Below are 17158 nucleotides of genomic sequence, written 5' to 3' on the forward strand. Positions count from 1 at the left end.
AACTTTCTGTTCTCAGACCCTTCAATGTTTTTTATGATTTGAAATTGTTTATTAATATGACAACTTGCATACTGTTTATGTTGTGTCTTGGACCACAGAAATGTTTAAGCACAGGCTGATAATTTTTTTTCTCTGTAATCATGTGGGATGAGATCTCTTCCCTGCCCTTAGTTTCTGTCCTGTTTGCTCAACATAGAGAACCTCAGTAGGACAGGATTACAGACAAAAAACCCACCTACCTGTGGCCAAACATTTACTACAAAATCTGAGGAATCTAACTTAACCTTGGCATACAAAGCCATCCACAACCTGTCTCCTCCTTATATCTCTGACCTAGTCTCTCCATACATACCTGCACGCAACCTCCGATCCTCACAAGATCTCCTTCTCTACTCCCCTCTTATCTCCTCTTCCCACAATCGCTTACAAGATTTCTACCGTGCATCCCCCTACTCTGGAACTCTCTACCCCAACACATCAGACTCTCGCCTACCATGGAAACCTTCAAAAGGAACCTGAAGACCTACCCTTTCCGACAAGCCTACAACCTGCAGTAACCATCCCTTCACCATACCACTGCATGACCAACCCTACCCTCACCTACTTTATCCTTTCCCATCCCTCACGGGCAGGGTCCACTCTCCTCCTGTACCAGTCGGTGACTCGCTTTTGTTCATGATTATTGTACTTGTTTGCTATATATACTCTTTTTCACATGTAAAGTGCCATGGAATAAATGGTACTATAATAATAAATAATGATAATCTGCTCCATACATGATCAGTGAGGGTCCATGATCTTACATGATTTTTGGGGCAATAAAACGTTCACACCACTTATCTGAGCTAATACACTCTTTGAGCTCAGTTTGTTTGTTATTTAAATGTCCATTTATTATGTTATGTCTGCTCTTTTTGTACATATATATTTGTGTTTCTTCAGATACTTTGTTATGCCTTGCTTGATGAAGAGACCTAAAGCAGTCTCGAAAGCTTGCTTTGCAACATCACTTATTTTATTTTTGTTAGCCATTAAAAGGTATCATAACTACAAGATTGTTATTTTTTTTCTCCTACTGAGAACAATCAATAAATTTACATGAAGCATCTAAAAAAAAAAAGATTAAAAATAAGTTCACCATAAAAACATTGGCAATGGGTATTTTTTTTATTTTCTTTGTGTATTTTCTCATAATAGAAAATAAAACATACATATCGCTGCCGTTTCTAATATGATTGATCGGTACAATGCACGACATTAGAAGCATTATTGCATTATATGTATATCTGTAATCTATATACAGTATACTTACTATGAAAAATGTGCGGAATGAGATATTTTTCGGCATTTAAATATTTTTAAGCACATGGCGATGGCAATTTTTCAGTGTGAAATTCCTCCACTACATTGAAGTACACCCTCTCCGGTTTATTTCCCCAGTCCAGTAGTGTTGCGATGCATGGCTGGCTTAGTTCATTTAACATTTCATTTCTTGTGACTGCACAATTTCAGACCTGAAACGCTGAATCAAGAGTCTGTCATTGTAAAATCATTGCTGCTTCATGGTCACGGCATACAGCCTTCTCAGCTCGTCAGGGTAGAAAACAAATCAGCCATTTAAATCCCCGTAATATGAATTTGCTGTAGTCAGTACTTGCACAAAGGATGTACTACAGCAGATGCAGCACGAGAAATGGCATGGAATGAAATAATTTCCTCAAATATTTGCTGATCGCTCAGAACGTTTAGATTGTGTATAAATCCACTAGTGCCCACAGGGCTGTGGGGTCTGCGAGGCAAACCTCCGACTCCGACTCCTCAATTTCCATGACACTGACTCCACGACTATGACTCCCTCATACATGGCTCATGTTTAAGTGATAAATTTACTGCAGCACAGATTCATCTCAGCTAAAAGTCTAGACCCTTAGATCAGGAGTAGGACAGACATTTATAGGACATTTCATAACTTTCCCAAATTCTTCTGAAAAATATATTCCCCACAAACTGCATTGAACTACTGTACCCAATTTATTATATATTTTAGGAGTTGGAATCGGTCCATTTTATACCGACTCCGACTCCACCAAAATGGACACCAACTCCGATTCCGACTCTCCCGACTCCACAGCCTTGGCTGCCCAGTACTTTAAAGCGGTTGTGCAAAAAATCTAGACTGTACTGTTGGCACACTTACTCCCTATGTCTTTTCTTTTACTTTTGGTTCAACTTTTTCAAGTTTCATAGTCTTTTTAGCCCCAATTTTTGCAGGAGCAGCTTCAAAAATTGTGGAGGCCTCTCGGCTAAAACGCAAGCGTGGGTAGCTTCATCTCTCATGGTTCCCTGATACTGCCCTCCTATTTGAAAATCCCACGCAACTGGTTCAGATGTAATGAATTTACTGCCCCCGCAGTAAAGAGGTTTGCAGCTCCGTGAAATGGATCAACACATGATCTGTTGACTTATTCAGGTGGTGTACTGCCGCCGGGCTGTGGATTCAATGGAGGGTGTGAATTGTGACCAAAATACGAAATGCCGCAGGTGAACGAGCTGTGCTACGAAGTAGTCCTAACATGACCCCATTTCAGAGTAGCGTCCCTGATCAGTGGAAAATTCATTAGTAATTTGTTATTTAGGTTTATTAATCTGATTTAGAAATGCTATTAACCCCTTTACAACCCAAGGTGGTTTGCACGTTAATGACCAGGCCAATTTTTACAATTCTGACCACTGTCACTTTATGAGGTAATTACTCTGGAACGCTTCAACGGATCCCCCTGATTCTGAGATTGTTTTTTCGTGACATATTGTACTTCATGATTGTGGTAAAATTTCTTCGATATCACTTGCTTTTATTTGTGAAAAAAACGGAAATTTGGCGAAAATTTTGCAATTTTCAAAATTTGAATTTTTATGCCCTTAAATCAGAGAGATATGTCACACAAAATAGTTAATAAATAACATTTCCCACATGTTTACTTTACATCAGCACAATTTTGGAACCAAAATTTTTTTTTGTTAGGGAGCTATAAGGGTTAAAAGTTGACCAGCGATTTCTCATTTTTCCAACAAAATTTACAAAACATTTTTTTAGTGACCACATCACATTTGAAGTGACTTTGAGGGGTCTTTATGACAGAAAATACCCAAAAGTGCACCCCTCAAGGTGCTCAAAACCACATTCAAGAACTTTATTAACCCTTCAGGTGCTTCACAGGAATTTTTTGAATGTGGAAGAAAAAAATGAACATTTAACTTTTTTCACAAAAATGTTACTTTAGACCCAATTTTTTTTATTTTCGCAGGGGTAACAGGAAAAAATGGACCCCAAAATTTGTTGTGCAATTTCCCCTGGGCACGCAGATACCCCATATGTGGGGAAAAAACACTGTTTGGGCGCACGGCAGGGCTCGGAAGGAAAGGAGCGCATTTGACTTTTTGTTTGTAAAATTTGCTTGAATAATTAGCGGACGCCATGTTGCATTTGGAGAGCCCCTGATGTGCCTAAACAGTGGAAACCCCCACAAGTGACCCCATTTTGGAAACTAGACCCCCCTGGGAACTTATCTAGATGGGTGGTGAGCATTTTGAACCCCCAGGTGCTTCACAAATTAATCCGTAAAAATGAAAAAGTATTTTTTTTTCCACTTTTTCATTTTTACGAATCAATTTGTGAAGCACCTGGGGGTTCCAAGTGCTCACTATGCATCTAGATAGGTGCCTTGGGGGGTCTAGTTACCAAAATGGGGTCATTTGTGGGGGAGCTCCAATGTTTAGGTACACAGAGGCTCTCCAAACGCAACATGGTGTCCGCTAACAAATTGAATGGAAAATCGGCTCAAATTATTAGCGGACACCATGTTGCGTTTGGAGAGCCCCTGTGTACCTAAACATTGGAGCTCCCCCACAAGTGGCCCCATTTTGGAAACTAGACCCCCCAAGGCACCTATCTAGATGCATAGTGAGCACTTGGAACCCCCAGGTGCTTCACAAATTGATTCGTAAAAATGAAAAAGTGGAAAAAAAAAAACTTTTTCATTTTTACTAATCAATTTGTGAAGCACCTAGGGGCTCCAAACGCAACATGGTGTCCGCTAACAATTTGAGCCGATTTTCCATTCAATTTGTTAGCGGACACCATGTCGCGTTTGGAGAGCCCCTGATGTGCCTAAATAGTGCAAACCCCCCACAAGTGACCCCATTTTGGAAACTAGACCCCTCAAGGATTTTATCAAGGGGTATAGTGAACATTTTGAACCCAGAGGTACGACACAGAATTTGATAACATTAGGTCATCATATTGAATAAGTTGTCATTAGTCTTGAGCGCAAGTGCCCGCTACTTGAGTTTGCATCGGGTACTCAGGTATGCACCATGCATCAAGGGTGCTTGAGTGACATGCTCGAGTCCCTGCCCCACATGTTTCACGGTTATTAGACACCCAAAAAAAACATGCGGGGATCGCTCGTGCATGGCAGGCAATCCCCGCAAAGTTTTTTTGGCCGCGAAGCATATGGGGCGGAGACTCGAGCATGTCACTCAAATACCCACGATACTCAATGCATACCAGAGCACCCGATGCAAACTCAAGTAGCGAGCACTTGCGCTCAACACTAGTCGCCATATCGTCATCTTTTTTTCTTAGTTTTGAAAAAAATCCCAACCCTAACCCCAGCCCTAACCCTAGCCCAACCCTAACCCTAGCACAACCCTAACCCTAGCACAACCCTAACCCCAAACCTAACCCTAGCCCAACCCTAACCCTAGCACAACCCTAACCTGAGAGTTTATTTTTTACGCCGTTCCTCGTGTGGTATAAGTGATTTGATGACTTTATTCTTCGGGTCGGTGCGATTACAGCGATACCAGAATCATATCGGGTTTTCATAATTGACAGCTGTCACACACTAAAAGACGCACTTTTTGTAAAATCTAGTTTTTGCATCGCCATATTTTGAGAGCTATAATTTTTCCAGATTTTGGCAGACAGAGTCATTTGATGGCTTGTTTTTTGCGGGATGAGTTGACATTTTTATTGGTGCCATTTTCAGGCACGTGACATTTTTTGATCGCTTTTTATTCCGATTTTTGGGAGGCAGAATAAACAAAAACCAACAATTCAGGAATTTTTTTTTTTTCTTTTATTCTGTTCCGCGTGTGGTAAAATTGATAAGGCAGCTTTATTCTTTGGGTCAGTACTTTTACAGCGGTACCACATTTATATTGTTTTTCTATGTTTTGCACTTTTACATAATAAAAGCAATTTTATATAAAAAAATATTTTTTAGCATCGCTTTATTCTGAGAGCTATAAATTTTTTATTTTTCGGCTGATGGAGCTGTATGGCAGCTTGTTTTTTGCGGGACGAGATGACGTTTTCAGCGGTACCATTTCTATTTATATTCGTCTTTTAGATTGCGTGTTATTCCATTTTTTGTTTGGCGGTATGGTGATAAAGCATTGTTTTTTGCTTCTTTTTTTTTTTTACCGTGTTCACTGAAGGGGTTAACTAGTGGGACAGTTTTATAGGTCAGGTTGTTCCGGACGCGGCAATACCAAATATATGTACTTTTATTGTTTTTTTTTCATAATATTTTTTGATGGGTACATTATATTTTTATTTTTGGTGGATTATTTTTTTTATTTTTTTTTTATATTTTTACAATTTATTATTTTTTTTTCACTTTCTGACCAGTTTTTTTACTTTTTTACTTTGTCCCACTATGGGACTTTCACTTTTTTTTTCTCTGATCGCCTGCATGGCACAGGAATGCAGCACCATCCCTGTGCCATGCAGGCTGTCAGCGCTGGACAGGGATAAGATAGTTTGGAAATGCACTGCGCATGTCCAAAAAAATCTTCCTGCTGTCTGGTGACCCAGATGTTGTCATGACGTCATCGGGTCGTCATGGCAACATCCTGGAAGCCGCGGCAGACAGCGCTGGAGGCCGGAAGAGGAGGTGAGTATACGATCACCTCCCCTTAGCCACCGCAATGCTGCGATCGACTTTGATCGCTGCATTGTGGGAGTTAATGTGCCAGGAGCGGTACGGGACCGCTCCCAGCACATAGTACCGGGTGTCAGCTGTGACAATCAGCTGACACCCGGCGGCGATCGCGCCCGCACAGCCTGTGTGCGCGCGCGATCGCCATGACGTACTAATATGTCCAAGGCTCTTAAAGCCCAGGGCACTGACGCGTATTAGTACATTATAGGTTGTAAAGGGGTTAAGAGACTAGATAACCACTTTAAATTTGTTTTCTGATTAAAACCTCTCTTAATGTTTTTTATTGAGAGGCTTCAGTGACTTTTTGTGATATGTAAAAAAAAACAATTGAGCTTTACTTACCTAAGTCTCCGCTCAGTGTTCTGGTCCAGCATTATGGCTCCGCTCAGTGTTCTGGTCCAGCATTAAGTCTCCACTCAGTGTTCTGGTCCAGCATTATGTCTCCGCTCAGTGTTCTGGTCCAGCATTAAGTCTCCGCTCAGTGTTCTGGTCCAGCATTATGGCTCCGCTCGGTGTTCTGGTCCAGCATTAAGTGTCCGCTCAGCGTTCTGGTCCAGCGTTATGTCTCCGCTCAGTGTTCTGGTCCACCATTATGTCTCCGCTCAGTGTTCTGGTCCAGCATTATGTCTCCGCTCAGTGTTCTAGTCCAGCATTATGTCTCTGCTCAGTGTTCTGGTGTCTGTTGATCGACTGCAGTGACGTCACGTTGACAGCAGTGTAAACACACACTACGCTCAGTGATTGGCTACAGTACTTTCGATGTGATGTCACTGATGCAGTTGATAAACGGAGACCAGGGCAGCGACGGAGAGGCTGTGCTGGGCCCCAAAAGGGTAACTAGAGCTCTGTTTATTTTATTTTTTTACACATAACTCAGTGTATGGGCAAAAGTTTGTTGAAAGGGAGCAACCCCTTTATCTCTCTTTTTATCACCCCCTTTATGTTTCAGAAGCAGCGCATTTGGTGATCTGTATCAGAAAAATCAATGTTGGGATTCTTATACTACATTATATTTCATGTTGTAAATCAAGCAGGATTTGAAACCGAATAAGAAAACAGTGTTTTAAAGAGAGCCTATCAGCACAAAATGACTGTTCAAACCAAGCACATATGCATGGTGCACCCCTGGTGTGGCCAAACTGCTCAGTGCACCTTCACACCTACTTATTTTTCATCTATCTTTACCCCCTCTTCCTTTATTGACAATTGTGACTTTACAGGAGGAGGGTTGAGCTAGATGGAAGAAAAGTAGGTGGCAAGGTGCACTGAGCTGTTTGGCCACTCCCAGGGTGCACTGAGCCTTTCTTCTAGGTCTGAACAGTCATTTTGTGCTTCCTGGCTTTCAGTTGCTATTGATAAATACCTAATGTATGGTTTATGGATAGTATGTATTGGAATGCTGGTGTATGGTTTACTATCACTGTACTTCAAATTTATTTTCTTTTATTTTTTTCATTTTCTTATCTTTAAAGGGTGTAAACAATTTTGTACAATATAAATTTAGTCATTTACCAGCAAAAGAACGGCAAACTATTATAGAGTTGGCTAAAATGTTTGTAAATCGCATCAACTACTGGCACCTAGAAACTCCTTCACAACGAAGGCAGGGATCCCCGGCCGAGGACATTGCTGCCTACAAAGTCAATTATACAAGGTATATATTTTATCAGGTAATTATAAATATGGTTCATTTTCACTGAGTAGATTTATTGAAATGCATGTACAGAAACCGTGCGGTGTCTTCTGAATCTGCAGGTCACAGTTTCTTCATTTGGATGTGGATTGCTGTTCTGATTGTTCCTTGGGGGTGTTCAGAGCAAATTATACTATTAATTAGTATTTGTTTCTTAATGTTTTAAATGTAAATATTTATTGTTTATAATCATTAAAGAGAAAAAAAAACATGAATTACAATTATCCTGAACTTTTCCACTCAACATACATATGTGGTCTAAACCAGTACTTACGACCTTTCTGGGTTGTCGTGGTCAACTGACTATGCTCACCTGTACTGCGGAGACAAGTTACTGTAAATCAGTTTCAGTATTAAAGGGAATCTGTCACCAGGTTTTTGCAACCTATTCTAAGAGCAACATGATGTAGGGGCAGAGATCCTTATTCCAGTGATGTGTCACTTACTGGGCTGCTTAGTGTAGTTTTTATAAAACCAGTGTTTTATCAGCAAGAGATTTTCACTAGCTACTAAACTAGCTGCCATATTGTCCAACTACGCCCCTTGCACTGGTTGGATTCTTTCTGCCTATGCAGAGTGTACACAGAAAGCTGCCAATCAGTGGTGTGGGCGGGATTACACAGAGCTCAGCGTTCAGAGAACTGCTAGATCTGCAGACTCCAAGTCTGATGAGTCAGAAAACAGATGAAAGAGGGAAATTGTTGTACGTGAAGTAGGGACGGGTGTGAAAACTAAATAATGTTTTACCTCATTCCTGCTGGTCATGGAGTGCTGATGTATGAAGTTAGAGATACGTCAGCGATGGGGAATGGAGATCCATTGGAGGGCATCTGTAGTAACAAGGTGGGAATCTTGGTCTTCCAACCAAGGAATAGCTTGTTGGTATCATGGTGTAACACTAGTTTGCTAGTTAACTAAATACTGCACACCGATTCTACTTTTCAATGTTCATTGTATAGACAAAAGTATTGGGACACCTACATATTGCATGTACAGCAGCTTTCATGACATCCCATGCTAAATCCATAGTCATTAATTTGGAGTTGTTCAGTGAGCTATATACGCAGAACAAGCCATTTTCTCATAAAAGGCAAGTTAAGGCAGACTGCATGGTGAGGGGCAGGATTTTATACACCTGGGGACTGAATTAACTACCCGAATTCAATGATTAAGAGGTACAGTGTACAGTATAATGGGCGCTGCATTGCTTTCCATACAGTATAATGGGCCCCACATAGTCCTCCATACAGTATAATGGGCACCACATAAAAAAAAAAAATACTCGCCTCTCCCCTGTCCCTGCTGCCCTGGTCTCCTCAGCATGTCTTCTGCAGCTCTGCACTGCTCGGCACAGCGGGTGCATTGTAGTGATGTCATCGCACCCTCTGCGCTGAGACGTCAGACTCAGAAGGGAGAATGATGGCGGGGGGAGCGTCAGCTGACAGCTCCCTCTTTCATCATTGCTTTCAACTGTATTGGTATCCAGGATGGCGATGCAGTTGATAGTGCAATGGCGTTGCGGGCCAAATACACTTACGGAATGGGCCAGACTTGGCCCGCGGGACAGAGTTTGACATGTATGCTCTATAGGGTATCCTTGAACGATCTCACGAGATTGTGAAGGAAATGACTTTGTGAATCAAGGAGAGGGATATTAAAGGACCGTTAAAGCTCTTACTAGCCAAAATGATAGAAAATGTTGTGCCGTTTGGTTAACAGGAGTGATGAAGAACACATTGTACATGTAGTTATGAGCAGTGACTGACAGCTCGATATATCTCCACACACAGCAGACTGCCAATATCTATGAGCTGGGGGGATAGAGGCAGGAGACATAATGTAACCAATCTGCTTTAAGTCGGACATTTTTAATGAATATACTGGTGTAAGTGAAATGAAATGACTCTAATCTGGCTTTTGATGAGGACCAGAGGAATTAGCAGAGAAAAACAGTTACTAGACTTCTCTGATTAAAAAGCAGCTCAGCGTATATTGTATTAGGATTTTATTTTGGGCTCTCCTCCTCCTCCTCCTCCACCTCCTCCTCACTTCACTCTGCCTTTACAATTGAATATTATATATTCTATACTTTGCATTTATCCCAAATATGTACTGTATATAATACTACGGATTATTTACAAGTTTCATGATCTAATCTGTGCTTGATATTGTAGGTGGCTCTGTTACTGCAATGTCCCCCAGTTCTGCGACAGTTTGCACCGATATGAAACCACTCAAGTGTTTGGACGAACGTTGCTGCGGTCCGTGTTCACCGTCATGAGACGGCAACTGTTGGAGCAAGCCAGGCAGGAGAAAGATAAACTGCCACAGGAGAAGAGGACGCTGATTTTAACCCATTTTCCTAAGTATGACATACTTATCAAAAGCTTTTGACCTCTTCAGCCTAAACTAAACCCACTGATCTCGTCAGGATCGGCTGACCATCTACCGTGAATAGAGGTTGAATTTTACTTAATCTCCTGATCCTCTTGTTTGATGGTGAGATAAGAGTCATGTAGCAGCAGCTCTCATAGAAAATACAGGCGCGCTCGGCCTATCTGAGGGTTCCTGAGTTGAGAGAGATAGGTTTGATCCAACTATCATTTCTGTATCTAACAGGGCTGTGGAGTCGGTAAGCCAAACCTCTGACTCAGACTCCTCAATTTCCACGACTCCGACTCCCTCATACTCGGCTCATGTTTAAGTGATAAATTTACTGTAGCACAGATTCATCTCAGCTAAAAGTCTAGACCCTTAGATCAGGAATAGGACAGACATTTATAGGACATTTCATAACTATCCCAAATTCTTATGAAAAAATATTCCCCACAAACTGCATTGAACTACTGTACCCAATTTATTAGATATTTTAGGAGTTGGAGTCGGTCCATTTTATACCGACTCCACCAAAATGGACGCCGACTCCACAGCCCTGGTATCTAAGGTGTATAGCCACTTTCACAGTGGTGGGTGAATAGGTATGTAGGGGTCCTAGCCATTATAAAGCTCATACATGTAGTATAATGTTAGTGGTTTAATTGTAAGGGAAACAAGAACTGTCTGCAGACAGGAGCTCACGATGTGTGCGCTCTCACCACTGGCTCCTGTCTGCGGCTGCCGTTAAGTGCTGTACTACACAGCAACCAGCGATGAGAGCACACACGACATTGAGCGCGGATGGGCTCCTGCGGTGTATGTGCGGAGTTGCATAGCCGCTGATTGAGCTCAGGCAGCCCTCGCTAGAGTGTTATCAATCAAGGTATGAAAAAGTGCTCCGTATGCAAATTTAGGGGGTGTCTGTGCTCCGAAGCCCCCTTATTTGCATACAGAATACATTTTTAGTTTTATATTCTGCCAACTAAACCACTAACACCTATACTACAGGTGTGATTCTTAAGTCCCCTCAATATTTAAGTGTGTTAATTAGCCTTTTGCGGGTGACAGACTCCCTTTAAAAAGGTTGTCCACTACTCGGACATCTCCATCTGAATTCTCATGTTTCCCCCAGCAAAATATTAACTCATATACTCACCTCCGGTGTCGGCACCGTTCCTGCTGTTGGCATTGGCTGTCCCTTAGATTGCGTGACGCTGTTATGTCACGCAATCCGTGCTGCCAATCAGCGCTGGCATCGCTCTCCCGCCTTTGGACGTATCATGTACATCCGGAGGAAGTGAGACAGATGCAGCTTCAGTGCTGCAAGGTTTGTTCACTATTACTCTTATCTGTCAGTCTATTACTAAAAGTAATTGCAGCATGAAAGAAGCGTCCTCATAAAGAAGCATGCATCATCATATGGGTCTGTGTATATAGTTCCATGCTGTTTTTTAGGAATAGCTGTAGAAGACTATTATTTCTTTTTATAAGTTGCTGATATTACAGGATGCAGGGCTCACAGACCCACAACTTGGCCCCAGAAATTCATTACCATATTGCAGATTTTCATTTTAACTAATGCCTATGACGGCTAAATTGCTAAATTGTTGGCAATAGTCTCAGGTGCATAAATACACTTCATTAAACAAAATGTGTATAATTGTTCTCTAAATCCGAAGAAGCAGTGAAGTAAATGAAGTGTGTTTATGAGATAGGACTGAATTAATGGGGAGGAACCTATTAACAGTACTGCTTACTGCTATAGCTGTGTTTTATAACTCTATAGGATCTCTAAAATAACTAAGCTGATCTGGATAGACACCAAATACATCAGCTGATCATCTTTGAACATCTCCTTCCAAAACCATGAGCATTTTTATAGGGCTCCCGTGAGCTTATAGCTGCACTTGTGCAGGGTTGTCTAGTTGCAACTTTACTTTGCGCATGAGAAAATTGTCATGCAAAAGCGGGAAAGGGCTCCTCTACAATGACATTTCTTGTTCAGATATGGGGCCCAGGTCAGACCTCTCCAGACAGTCTTGACTTTACAGTTGTCTTCACGCTCTTGGGCAGGAGGCATCTACGAAATTTACATTCACACGTTAGACTTTCAGATGGTGAAGCGTTCTGGCGGTATGCTTTATACCGCACCCCCAGTGCACTCTACAGTAATGTGAATAATTCAAAAACTTACATTCTCATTGTAAGGATGTAAATGTCATGTGCAGTTACAGTTGCTCAATGGTCTGGGATTCAGGGTTTCTACACGTTAAAACTGACAATATTGAGATTTCTCCTCTCTGACTTTTCCATGCGACCTGATGTAGGTGGGTTGTAAAATTGTTGTGTTCAAAATACTTTTTATACACCTTTTTCATGATTGACTGATTCATTAAACAATCGTAGTAACTTTAAAGGTGCAGTCAGATGGCCGAATAACACGGACAACGATCGCATCGCAATGCTCGGACTGGCCGTCGGCTATTCTTACCCGAGTGTGAAAGCATGTATTTCTATGCAGCTGTCACACTCGGGTGAGTAGGGCTGACGGCCAGTCCAAGCACTGCAATACGATTACCGGTTGTCTGACTGCACCTTTAATATAACTATTGGATAAATAACTCTTACCAGATACTGATATATTATCTATGCTCAATCAGTTATAATAATATTGAAGTTTTATTTTTTTATGGATTTCGATTAGGCAATCATAGATATGATCACTCATCCTAAGGCTTGTGCTTTGCTTTTTGGCCACAGAAATGGAATCTATGAAATCTGGATGTTCAGTGCTTTTCGCACTTACTTCCGTAGTCGCTGATGCTTCCGAAAGCTGGCGACATCAGAAGCAATAAGCAACCCCTTTTTTGAGTTTTTGTGGCTAAATGTGTCTAGACTGAGTTGCTGTTGTTTCTATATTTTTTTTACAATTACAGTACCTACATTGCATAATATGTAATGTTATTTTAAATATTTTTACAGATTTTTGTCTATGTTGGAAGAAGAGGTTTACAGCCATGATTCACCTATATGGGATGAAGATTTTTTATCTACATCTTCTCGAACAAATGAGCTTGGAATTCAAGCAGGTATGTACATAGCAAACTAAAGTCACAGTGTCGTCTTTATTTTGATTTTTTTTATCTATACATGCATAGGCGGCATCATTCTGTATATAGGGTCACAGGGCTCTTTCCAGCGTATCACGCTACATTTGTTTTAGTGTGGGTTCAATGAATTATCACAGTTTACTTAAAGGGGTACTCTGGGGAGATGAAAAATTATTGTAATGGCCATGCCTTCATAAACTATTAGGATAACATGAATAGTGTTTGCCATCCTCACAGTACCTGTAATTCAGTGTGACTCTTGAGCTGCTCCTTGATGCTCCCCCTCGTTTCTAGGATGTCACATCACACACCAGGGGGTGTGGCCTGTTTCCGGCTGGTAGTTACTGCCTGCACCCTGACAATATCTCCTTCCCTGCAGTTCTAGATCAGTGTAGCTACTGGCAGCCTGGAGCAGGCCATCGCCCCGCCATGCCCCCTGATCTTGGACTGAATGTAAGGAGATTGTCAGGGTGCTGGCAGCTACTAGCAGGGAGCAAGCCATGCCCCCCATTTCCCGTGATCTGGGACTGAATATAAGGATATTATCAGGGAGCTGGCAGCTACTAGCAGCCAGGAACAAGCCACACCCTCTGTTGTGGGACGTGACGTGCCAGAAGGGAGGGGGAGCACCAAGGAGCAACTCTAGTGTCACACTGAATTACAGATAATGTGATAGCAAACAACACTATTCATGTTATCCTAATAGTCTATAAAGGCATGGCCATCAGAATAATTTTTTATCTCCCTTGGAGTGCCACTTTAAAGGGTTATTTTCATTTTTAAAACTTATCCTTAGGATAGGTGATTACTTCTTATTCAGTGGGGATCTGACCTCTGGGAAGCCACCGATTCTGAGATTTGGGCTCTGTTCAGCCTCTGAGCGTGACTGGTGATAACATGTACTTGAAATAGTAAACTCTTACTTTTTTTTCATGAATCAACATTATAAATGATGAAAATGAAATTCTGTAATGTACAGTATCATAGAGAAAAATACCTTTGCCCCACTTATCAGTCACTTCTTTTCACCCTGCACTGAAAAGTCACTTTCAAAATCTGCTCAAATCTTTCTACAAATCTGTCTGCAGTGAGAGATCAAATTACACTTGCTGCCTATAAGTCTATGGAGACGCTGAGGCTTCTAATGCAGTGTCGAAAACTGCTAAAAATCAAGGATACAAGTCATGTAGTGGCCAGAAATAATTTTATTTTCATATACGCAAACTCACACTACAGCTTATTCTGAAGAGTCACGTGAAAGTGCCGGTACACTTCAAAGGGGTTTTCCAGGAATGGAAAATTGATGATCTGTCTATGGGACAGGTCATCACTAGGAGATCATTGGGGGTCCGACACCCAGCAGCACAACTGATCAGCTGAAATTCGCTCCTACACCGGCCAGAACTGTGCAATGTACATTGCGGAACACAGCAGCTCTGTACATTGCGTAGTGCCTGCTGCCGATCTCTGCACCTTACCTTCTATTCAGTTGAATGGGAGGTGAAGCGCAGGACTTGAGAGCATCCACAAACAACATACAGGGTGCTGTATTTCACCCCGTACATCACTTAGTTCCAGCCACTCTTAGAGTAGTTTTCAGCTGATCAGCGGAGTACCGGGTGTCAGAACCCCACCGATCTATATTGATGTTCTTTCATATGGATAGCTCAGCAATAGATCCGTATGGAAAAGTTACAGTCAAGTAAAAGATACAAGATATACAAATAGTATTTCAAGAAGATATTGAAAAACTCAGCCTCCATTATGTAGAGCACCTGTTGTATCCTTCAGCACCCTTAATATGAATTAAATGGTAATGTATATGTAATGTGCAGAAAAAATTCTACTTGGAGAACGACAACTTTTTATATAAAAATGGAAAAAAAATATAATGATCATTGGAATTAAAGGGAAAATTGAGAAAAAGATTTACCACCTTCAGACTAAGAAGATTTAAAGTTAAAGGAATATTCCTATGTCCAAGATCCTATCCCAATATGTAGTTGGTGTAGTAATAATAATAATATTAGCAAATACCTCCAATTAGAAATGTTGTATAGTTTTTCTGATTCGCTATGTCTTTCCTCATGTTCAGTCATTGCAGGACCTTAGGTATCCATGGTTATGACCACTAACAACTAGCTAACTAACTGTCACTATAACAGTGGACGTAACCATGGATACCTAAGGTCCTGCACATGAGGAAAGGGACAAAGCGAATCAGAAAAACTATGCTACATTTCTAATTGGAGGTATTAGCTAATATTATTATTATTACACCTACTACATATTGAGATAGGATCTTGTAGATGGGTATACCCCTTTAAGTTCTCACAATGAGTATTTGTTGAGTTTATGATTCTGTGTATTTTATGTTCACTGCACATTACAGTACAGCAAAGTATATGGGATTTATTGAAATTTCATGCCCACTGTGCTTTTTTATGCAGCGTAAACCAACTTGTGGTGCGGTTTTGAAATCCAAAACATGTCAGTTCCTCTTGCGATCAATTGTATTTTATTTGATAATTTTCCTCATAGATTTGAATGAGATGAGGAAAATCCGCAGGTAAAAAATGCATAACCATTTATAGTGCATTTCCGCAGCAGAAACACACTAAAAATACACGTAATCCCTAGATAACTTTATCAATAAAGTTTTATCAAAACTGAGTAAAAGGATGTATATGAAAAAACAGTATTATTTAAAACATTACATACCAAAAAGAGACAAAACCAGCAGTAGAAAAACCATGATAAAAACGCGCTCAGAAACGTAAGTAACCTAATTTAGTAATTGGTGCAAAAAATCTACAACATCAAAAACGCATCAAATACTTATTGTGGGAACTTAGCATGTACTGTAGGTTAATAATTTGGAACATTTTGCTGGTGATAAATGCAGTATTGTGTGATGTAAATTCTGCTTATTATGAGCTTATTATAAATATAATGCATTTTACAAGGAAAAAAAAATCTACATCCTACGGTTTTCCTACAACACCCATGTATCTATGTGTCCGTTAAACATGGTAGGAGAAAAACAATATTCAGAATTTAAGGTCTTCAGAAAACTATCACAGCAGCTCGAAATAGAAATACATAAAAATGTGTAAATAATTGGGTGCTGTTATGTAATCTTCTGAAATATTGACCTTTTTTTTTATTTTTTACAATTGCAGTTATCACAAATCCACCAGTCGCAAGGACAGTCACTTATGTGACCAGCCCTTCGTCCTTAGACCAGTCCAACAGCGGAAGTTTAAGTCCATCCAATAAGCCAGCACTTGAATCAAATGCAGGTTGGTGTTTAAAGCTATGGGAAATAAAAGGGTTGTATGCTAGTAATGCTAATAATGATTAAAGAAGTACTCCCATCAGTTTTTATCATCTTAATATATTGCAGTCATCATATTATATAGCACTGTGTACTTACAATTGCTCATTTTGCCTTTCAACCCAGATAATTCTTCTCTTTTCTCTGCTCTATGTAGAAGCAGGAAGTCACTTGTCCCTGGATTTATCATTCCCCTCAACTCCTGACCCAGCTGCTCCTTCCCTCGTCAGGGACTTTGGAAGTGACATATGACTCATACAGGAAAATAGACCTCCTGTTTCTATATTTGAGCTTAGAAGGATTCAGCTAGTCAGTTTTTAATCACATGATGTCATAGACCAGAAGAATTAGCTGGGTAGAAAGGCAAAATGAGCAATTGTAAGTACACAGTGCTATATAATATGATGACTGCAATATATTAAGAGAATAAAAACTTTGATAGGAGTGCTTCTTTAATGTAATATCCTTAGGATGTACATTCAATGTGTTATTAGTGCATGGAAAAGCAGCATTATACTATCAATTTATTGCACAGTTTAATTATAGAATTCTCGCAGAAAATTTGCAACATATCCTTTTTTTCGTTATTTTTTTTATTTGTGGCACTAAGCACTGTGGCCTGTAAGTCAGTAAT

At 40.6% G+C, this 17158-nt stretch overlaps 1 protein-coding gene across 1 annotated transcript in view; it reads left to right on the plus strand.

The window, feature by feature from the left end:
- Positions 1-17158, plus strand: part of KAT2B (lysine acetyltransferase 2B) — a 123597-nt gene that overhangs the window by 63427 nt on the left and 43012 nt on the right. Inside the window, exons 5-8 of the mRNA XM_073677962.1 lie at positions 7481-7662; positions 9876-10067; positions 13060-13166; positions 16370-16489. Coding sequence (XP_073534063.1) covers positions 7481-7662; positions 9876-10067; positions 13060-13166; positions 16370-16489 — 601 coding nt within the window. The remainder of the gene's footprint in view (positions 1-7480; positions 7663-9875; positions 10068-13059; positions 13167-16369; positions 16490-17158) is intronic.

The sequence above is a fragment of the Phyllobates terribilis genome, unplaced genomic scaffold (assembly GCF_046119375.1).
Source record: "Phyllobates terribilis strain yellow unplaced genomic scaffold, ASM4611937v1 Scaffold_4__5_contigs__length_816908805, whole genome shotgun sequence".
Lineage (NCBI taxonomy): Eukaryota > Metazoa > Chordata > Amphibia > Anura > Dendrobatidae > Phyllobates > Phyllobates terribilis.